This window comes from Chaetodon auriga, chromosome 11 (assembly GCF_051107435.1).
Source record: "Chaetodon auriga isolate fChaAug3 chromosome 11, fChaAug3.hap1, whole genome shotgun sequence".
Classification (NCBI taxonomy): domain Eukaryota; kingdom Metazoa; phylum Chordata; class Actinopteri; order Chaetodontiformes; family Chaetodontidae; genus Chaetodon; species Chaetodon auriga.
This window is the reverse complement of record NC_135084.1, coordinates 6,884,882-6,893,638: the sequence shown is the minus strand read 5'-3', so window position 1 is coordinate 6,893,638 and position 8,757 is coordinate 6,884,882. Positions and strand designations below refer to the sequence as shown.

Sequence of the window (8,757 nt, the reverse complement as noted above, 5' to 3'; positions counted from 1 at the left end):
CAACAAACTTCTTCTGTAGCTTAATTTTGAGAAAGTAGACGGAGCCTGTTTGGATTTAATACGTTTAAATGTGCACATAAGTGATTTAAATATAACTCTCTGCAACTCAGCAGTGAGGATACAGTAAAACTCGCATTCACTCACACTTATCAGCGAAAGCACTGTTGTCGCTCTGACAGTTGTGAAACAAATAAAAGCACCCACTCAAGCCATTAAGTAGGTCAAGTTACAGAGGAAAAATCTCTTCCAAAAAATATTTATATATTTCACATTTAAAGCCATTCCAAAGGGTGAATATTCTCTTTGTGTTTATATTTAGACAGATCCCACGATGAATTGCTTAACAAATTTGCTTGAGGGCCACTGCGGAGTTAGTGTATTTATGCTGCTTTGAAAAGCCAGCAGGTAATACATGATTCTGTAAATTAAACCTAAAACTAGGAAAACCGAGCCCATTATAGGGAGAGACACAGTAGTTTGCCTTGCTACTTTGTCCCCCGTCACATCAATAGCAGTATTTGATTTGACCAAGTAAATTATATTTGCACACTGACTGACCTGATTTCACACGATGCACTTTGAAGTTAAGAAGCATCCGGACCACAAGCGTGACGAGGTGATTTTGGTACTCGTGTGTGTGTGTGTGTGTGTGTGTGTGTGTGTGTGTGTGTGTGTGTGAGAGAGAGAGAGAGAGAGAGAGAGCTTATCTTTCTTTAATATTTGTAGTATTTTAAAATAATCTTCTTTTTATTTATATCTGTACTTTCTTAAAAATGTATTGTGAAAATGAGGCTATGTATGTATGTAGTCAGTGTAGTGCCATTCAGATGGTCAATCAATAAAACTATATGTTATGTTTTATGTTTATGTTGACACTATTGCTAAAGCATAGTAAAACAAAGCAGGAGTGTCAATCCCTTTTGTCCAATTCGTTTACCGTAGTTCCAGCCGGGCCTCCGGTTGCTTAGTAACGCTCACTAACTCCAAACACGTACGGTTGGATCGTTCAGGATTAGCATTTCTGCCGACACAGGGTTAACTCAGTTAGCAGTTCATAAAAGAAACATATAAGTGGTGGATTTACATTAACAGCACAAGGTTTAACCATTTCACATTTTTGTTGACTTGCTAGTTTCACATACCTGTACAGTTTTAATGGGGTATTGCTAACATAATTGTACCCGAACTAGCTAACGTCAGCTCACTGACCCAAGTCATTATTAAACGTATTAGCTCGTTAAATTTCATCTGACATGGAACTGGATATTCGACATTATCTATGCAAGGCAAATGAGCAGCAAGGTTTGTAATGCATCAATTTAGCAACAACTACACTTGTAAACGACTTGTGAAAGTCTCTGTGTTAAACGTCGTGTAATGTATGTTGGTTAGACTCTGGAGCTTTGCAGTCGGCCTACTATTTAATCAAGGATATGACAGCATCTGTAACCAGTGGACGAGGTCAATGTATTGCCCAGGAGTTATGCGTCCTTTGCGCCGAAGAAGCTCTACAGGTGAGACTGAGGCGTGCATGAATCACTGTGATGTGCCTGTGTTTGTTGATTTGGTTGGCAAACTGTCAACAGGGTCAAAGCAAAAGATTTTAGACATACTGAGGTCTGATTAAAAGGTTCTGAATCAGTTTAATATGTGGCTTGCGAGGACAGGGGCCAAGAGAACATACTGTATTTTCGGAGAGACTGTGATTTCTATGAGAATTATGCCAGTCTAATATTACCCCTGAATTAGGATAATATAATGTAATACTCTAGCAACAGTATGCACAACATGCAGCTTTTATGGATGGGGTTGTTTTTTTCTGATAAGAAATTATCAACTTTAGATTAATTGATTACATTAATGACTACATTCTACAAGTTCATCAGAGTGGAAGTGAATTTCTAATTTTATTCCCACGTCATGCAATATAAATGATTACTTTACATTCTGCCACCAAGTTCATACAGAATCATTTGTAGACCTTCGATGAGGGCAGCCAGTGTAAGTGTACACATTGGCCTACAGTCAGCATTAGACTCTGATGCTGAAATCCACTGTTTGAAGGCTGGTATGCACCGAATGTGCCTGCAACCTTGCCTTCCAAGTGCTGTGAGGAGTGTTTTCATGTTGTGAGCGGCTCGTGACTGCTGAGATGTCACATAAGACATGATGCTTCAAGCAGCTTCCAAGAATGGAAGATTTGCATCTGACTGTGAAAAATTGGAAGCACATTTATATTATTGAATGCCTGTTACTCTGGTGATATGTAAGCATATTCTTCTGTGGAAGTTCCTGAATTATTACTGATATTACTGGCATGTATGGAAGATTTATTTGACTAAATAAAGCAGGAGCGAAATCCCTTTGGGTTTGATGATTGATAAACACCAATGCCTTGGTGGTGGCAGTACCGTCAAGTACTGTTATAGAAAATCATAGAAACAGAAACCTCTGCAGGGCCCCCTCTGCTAGTAGAAACAGATTTCATTATGTCACTGCTTTCGTACAGTTACTTTAGTTAGCTAAATCTAACTATTCTCCCAGTGGGGGGTAGTGATGAATATTCACTAATGTAAACTGAACTGTCCTTGGGCAAGGGAAGCATATTTGAATAATGAAACACAGTGATATTCCATAATGCGATTTGTTTTGACTTTTTTATATTATACAGCAAGTTTTCTCAGTGGAAATGCAGCTTGCCTCGAAGTCTCAGGCTTAAGTGACTACAGAATTACTTCTCATTCTCAGCAGAAGTACATCACAAAAATCGTTAGTTTTCTGGAGAAGCATGAATATTCCTGTTGCATGAAGACATTTTCGAACACAGTGACCGATTGATCATTACTGTTCAGTTTCATTTTAATGCTGCCTAATGCTGACAGCATTCAGTTATAATTTCTGTCACAGTGTTATCTCCTCCGACAGCACTGCCATTCCTTGAATGAAAACAACATGGTGTGAAGTTATCGGACAATTAACATTAAACAGTATATAACACAGGACTGACATTCTCAAAGGCAGCCTGCAATTAAGATTAGATTTTTTTTGTGATGTGCAAAATAAATGTAGATCATACATGCATTAAGCCGTTTCTCAGTAGTTTTAATAATGTATCAAACTTAGAAAAGTGAGGTGACACAATAAAACTGCAGATAAGAGTTAAACATTTAGTTTTTTGGCCTTTGTACATCTCCTTTTCTGTGTTTTCAGCTAGGTTGTTTGGAGATAAGCACAGCGTGTCTAAAGATGTACTTTGAAGGGAATCCGCCGGCTAATCAATTTTTGTGTCGAGCCTACCTCTGCCAGGGCCAGCTGAAGTCTCCTTCGGCCACAGGGAGTGTGGTGAGGACAGTAAATTAGACACATCCCCTCAAGGGGGGTGTGTGTATTTGTGTCTGTGCCAATGAGGTAGACACACACACGCACACTTTGTACTGTAAACAAGTACTATTTTTTTTTCATAAAGTGATTCTTCAAGGCATATTGCCCTTTGTCTTTTCACAGCTAAGTGCAGTTTAAAGTTTTTCTTGGTATTTTATCAGACTGTGGCCTTTATTGAATAGCTAGTTTGTCTGATCTTTGTATGTTTGTATGATGTGACAAGTTCTCACTTCCCCTTCTACACTGTTTTCTATTTTAGGAGGAGTTTGAAGAGGCTGTGTTGTACTTTCTGAAAGCAATTGAAATTTCAAAACCTGAACCAAGGTATGTAACCTCTCAGAAGTGTGTTTGGCTTTGTTCCAACAGTGTCAAGAAAGTTGACCAATTTATGCCATGTAAAATGTATCATCTCTGATATTGTTTAGTAATTGCCACTATAGTGCTGAGGTGCACCTGTAAAAACACGACATGAAAGTGAAATATTCACAACAGGGAATGTTTTTTTTAGGTTATGAGAGTTTAGTCTGCTGCACGGAAATATTTTGGGGCGTGAAGGTTTGATTTGCAAAGAAGATTGTTGAAATATAACATGATTGTTCATGCTTTACCGTGACCCTTCACTCACAAATGGATGATAATCTGCATGTATTCTTCTGAATTGTAACAGCTGACTGGAAGTCTCTGTGAGCAGGGTGAAAAGTATGCTAACTATAGATGTAGTAATAGAAGCTGTGAAAGATAAAGTCCCTTGTTCCTTGCTCTGAAAGATGTGTTTGGACATAGTGGTTAGCCTTTGCAGGCAATAAGCACTGAATCTCTTTGCTAATGAACTCATAACCTGTCAATAAAAGGGCTGTATGAGCAATCCCAATTAACACCAAAGGGAATACATACCTAATACATCCAGTCCAGACTAATGCACAATGCGCTCTCTGGTGAATAAATTAGCAGCACTCAAACAGTCTGCTCACACAGTTTTCTCTAAAACAGGGCTTTGAATTCATAAATTTCACTTATTTCACAAAGAAAGGCACATACAGGGTGCTCTCTTGAGGCTCACTAGACGATGGTTAATCCTCACACATTTGCAATTCACAGGACTTCTCCATGCAAAGTTGACACTTGTTCTGAATTGAGATGTACTAAGAGATGAAATGGCTTGCATGTGCTTCATATAAATAATTCAGCCTTCTCTGTTTACTTCTTTTGCATGTGTTTTGTTGCTTACAGATACCACTTCATCGTGTTCAATGCCTCAGTGCTGTACTTCCAGACAGTGCGTCCTCTCCTGCGGCCAGGGCAGTGCCTCCACCTGATTCCCTCCCTCAGACAGGTGGTCCAAAGTCTGGAGGACGTGGCAGACCAGGACCACAGCTGGAGGGCTGAACTTATGATGCAAGTGACCCTACAGTGCTCTCCTACTTGTCTTTCATAGATAAGAGCAGACCTGATTCTGTCCAGTCTCATGCTGGATTCATGGGGTTGACATACAGAGCTAATTAACCAGCAGTTCACTTCTTGTCCACAGCTTTCTGGCTGCCTAGTTAAATGGTTTTGTTATTCTCCTCTGTGGATTTTACAATCTGTTCTAATGTAGGATTTTTTAACATATTCACCCAAGATACCTCAGGCCCACATGTTAGTTATCTTTGTTAAGAGGACTTAATGTACCGTTCGTGTACAGTGCAATGTCATACAGCTAGCCAGCATATTAATAAGATTGGGTACAATATGTCTGAAATTCATAGCTTAGTATCATCCACATAAGATAACATGGCCAGCATTCATGGTTTCTATTCAAAACTAACTGAGTCACTCTTAAGATGCAGTTTGCCGCCTTTGGAATATTTTGTTCACACCAGTCACCACAGGGGTGAACAAAATATGAGAAACGTGTTTTAGTTCAAGCTCCATGAAGTAAGGGCTATCATATTTGAATGTATTGGATTGCACTGGATGTACAGTAGCTGGGTGCACATTCAGTAATAAATTGGGAACTTGGTGTATACTGTAGTACTGTGGAGACTGCTGTAGCAAAACTTACATCATGACCAGTGCCCCTTTATGGCAGAGATATCCCACTAACCCTTTCACAACACTGTGCTTTCACACTGGAATATTGTCACTTTCATTTGCTCTCTATTTTTATTTAGGCATCTGATCAAATGTCTTGTTGACTCTGAGAAAATGGAGGATGCTGCAAGTTATGCCAAAGTTACGGAAGAATTCATCAAGTCACATGCCCCAGATCTTTATCCAAGAGTCTTCACATTACTGGTAAACAGAAGCAGTACTTAATAACACTAGAAAGATTTAAGAATGTTGAACTAGCATTTATTCTGAGAGTTATTAAACCATATATCTCAAAAATATACATTTCTCATTAGGTAAGAAAAGCATCCTTGGAACCTTTGTGACATTCATTTTTAACACACTTAATGTTGAGGGTGTTTTTTTATTTTAAAACATAGGGAAAATGTGAATGCTTAAAAAACACCAAATAGAGACATACATGGTTGTCATAGAACGTTGTTGCTGTACTATTATGACTAACTTGGTGACACTAGTAGTAGCTCAGGAATGGGCTAGCAACTAGGTGACGAAATGTCAGTGTTCAACCAACCGATTGTGTAATCAGGATCCTGACTTTATCGTTACTTCAATCCTGACTCTGCTAGGCGTAGACCCTTCCTAACCTGACCCCATTCATAAAATCTACACTAGCTTGGGCATTGGCTATCTGTGCACTTCTTTTTGTCCGATGAATTGAGTTTAATTTAAACTACAGTCCACCTTTAAGTCAAACATTTTGGGATTATAAATAAAGATTAACTCCTACCCTCACTTCACTCCTCTCTTCTAGGTACATCACAAGCTGACAGAGGATGATGTCCTCATTGAAATGAGCAGGCAGAGCACTACTTTAGCAGTCATTTACAAAATACAGGAGTTTAAAAAGTAAGGAAAGATTGTGTTTTTGTTTGGTTTTTTACAGTTTTGGAGGCAGCATTGTCTTTGATAGAACATGCTTTATTGATTGATTACATGTTTAATATTTTAGAATGCTTTCTTCTTATAATAGAGACAAGCCCTGTAATAACCTTTATCAGTTATTATCTTATAAATGTTCTTACCAAGGCTATGATTTGTCCAAAGATTTACCATTCTGTATTTGTAACCTGCAATGTGTATTTTCCTATATTCCATATTTTCTTAAGCTACAGGACTTAACAGAGATTTATTTATTTTGTAGCCTTTATGCCATCAGCTAACTTGAAAGTTCTTCCAACACTGATCCACTGGTTCTCAGGTTGGCCTTTGCCATCCCATAGTGGGCAAGATTATTTGGATGCCTATGCACATGAATAGTATAATACCATGTCTTCTGGTATGGCATAATACAAACCCAGTTCCAGCCCTCACCGTCTTCCTTCATGCATGTATTCAACATGTCCAAGCTCCTTAGGGTTCTTCAGCTCAGCTGAATGTTGACAGCATGACTCGGGCTGCCCCAGCCATCGTTGGCATCATATAGGTTATTTTGCCCAAGGTTTATGCATTGTTGGTGTATATTAGGGGCCAAATGCAAATACAGAAGCATACATATTCTTGAATGCTTAAGTGTGTGTATATTAATATACACAGACAGGTTTTCATGTGATTTATAGCAGGCTGGAAGACATGAATGAGGATAAGTCAGCAAAGGAGGAGCTTGAGCAGATTTTCCATCTCTTGGTTGATTGTACCAAAGTATCCACTATGCCTGTGAATTCCAGCCCTCTTCAGAGGCCAACACCCATCCAATCAGCTGACAGGTCTGTGACCCAAAGTGTCCTCAACAACTCCCCTACCTTTATCTTTGATACTGCCTGTCCTCTTCCTACAACTCCGACTACCATAAAACCATATATGGATATCCCCAGGGCAGTACATGTCTCAGATTACTGTACTGAAGTGTTGTGAACTGTATAAATTATGCTTTATCTGGGATTTGCAGAGTTGCCTTCCTCCTGGAGCTGGCTCTGCTGGCCTTGCAAGTGAAGCATCAGAAAGTAGCTGCCAACTGTTTGAAAGAGCTAAAGTCGGCGGGAGAGGCTGTGAGTGTCCGATATTCTCTTGAAACCTCAGGCGCTAGCGTGGCTCCATGCTGTAACTGTACATATTACGGAGGATACAAATTTATGCATGGGATGTGACATCCCCTCTTAAGTAGGCGCTTCACAATAGATGAGATTAATTAGCTGAGCCCATGCCAAGGAGCTAAAGAGGTTGCTGCATTTTTGATAACTTTTTGCCTTGTAGAATTTGTTTCATTGAAAGGTGTGCAGCTTTTTCAGAAATGTGCCTTTTTTGCTTGTGAGTGTTAACATAGTGAGCAGCCTTGAATTGCAAGAACTTTAGCATAGAATGAGATATGTGTCATCCTTTCTCCCATGCGCTGCTGACTGTTGACTCTTAAAATCACATGTATTTGTCTTTTTAGAGTATTGGCCAACACATAATAATGGAATGTGTCAACTGTGAAATCAACCTCCTGAAGAAGATGAATGACTATTCCAAAGCCAGCGTGGAGGTGCTCGATCATATGCCCGAATTATAAGCCATGTGTTCTTACCACACATTATAATACAGACAGTGGACCCCTTGCCAGAGCCTTGATTAACTGTTCAATAATATTTTCTGTAATCACATTCTTGGTTCAAAGGCTGTAAATCCAGACAACTCCCTTCACTTCAATTGGTGTCTCTGCTTTAAGGAATTGCTAACCCACCTAGAAATGCTTCATCAATTGGAGTTTCAGTGTGGAATTTTAATCATCATATAATCACCCCATATACAGTATATTTTCAGTTTTTTCCTCTCTTAAATGAAAAAAAAAGTCTTGAGGGAAGTAGGATCATAGAAGCTCATTTTGTATTATTTAATATTGCAGTGTGAAAACTGTAACATTTAACTGGCACCACATATTCTATCCAATTCAAACCAGGTGTATTTGCCAAGTGATAGAAGCGCTGTGCTGTCATTGCTACAGGGGAGATTCTTAATCTAGTTGTTATCCCACAGGCTCGGCTGAAGGAGATAGGCAAAGTGGATCAGTGGCTGCATACTGCAGTGAGGGTGGGGGACCCTCAGGCCAAGCAGGCAGTGTGTGCTACCCAGTGGAGCTTCTGCCTGCCTCTCTTGCAGCACAACCTCAGGAAACGCATCAAGACACCTCTGCTAAGTGTGGCCCAAGCACTGGAAGACATGCAATGGTGTGCAGCTTCTTTAAATTCATCATGATACACGGTTATGTGTGTATGTCTTAGGACCTTTCCGTGTGTTTGTTCTGTTTGTACTTCACTGAACGTAGCACATGGCTGTGCTCTGTAGCTT

The 8,757-nt window shown here is 39.5% G+C and overlaps 1 protein-coding gene across 1 annotated transcript in view; it reads left to right on the top strand.

The window, feature by feature from the left end:
- The first annotated feature begins 1,172 nt into the window (after window positions 1–1,172).
- Window positions 1,173–8,757, top strand: part of cfap46 (cilia and flagella associated protein 46) — a 59,572-nt gene continuing 51,987 nt past the window's right edge. Inside the window, exons 1-11 of the mRNA XM_076743202.1 lie at window positions 1,173–1,302; window positions 1,393–1,514; window positions 3,211–3,342; window positions 3,641–3,705; window positions 4,612–4,776; window positions 5,535–5,658; window positions 6,245–6,339; window positions 7,050–7,196; window positions 7,379–7,478; window positions 7,865–7,954; window positions 8,446–8,636. Coding sequence (XP_076599317.1) covers window positions 1,254–1,302; window positions 1,393–1,514; window positions 3,211–3,342; window positions 3,641–3,705; window positions 4,612–4,776; window positions 5,535–5,658; window positions 6,245–6,339; window positions 7,050–7,196; window positions 7,379–7,478; window positions 7,865–7,954; window positions 8,446–8,636 — 1,280 coding nt within the window. The 5' untranslated portion in view covers window positions 1,173–1,253. The remainder of the gene's footprint in view (window positions 1,303–1,392; window positions 1,515–3,210; window positions 3,343–3,640; window positions 3,706–4,611; window positions 4,777–5,534; window positions 5,659–6,244; window positions 6,340–7,049; window positions 7,197–7,378; window positions 7,479–7,864; window positions 7,955–8,445; window positions 8,637–8,757) is intronic.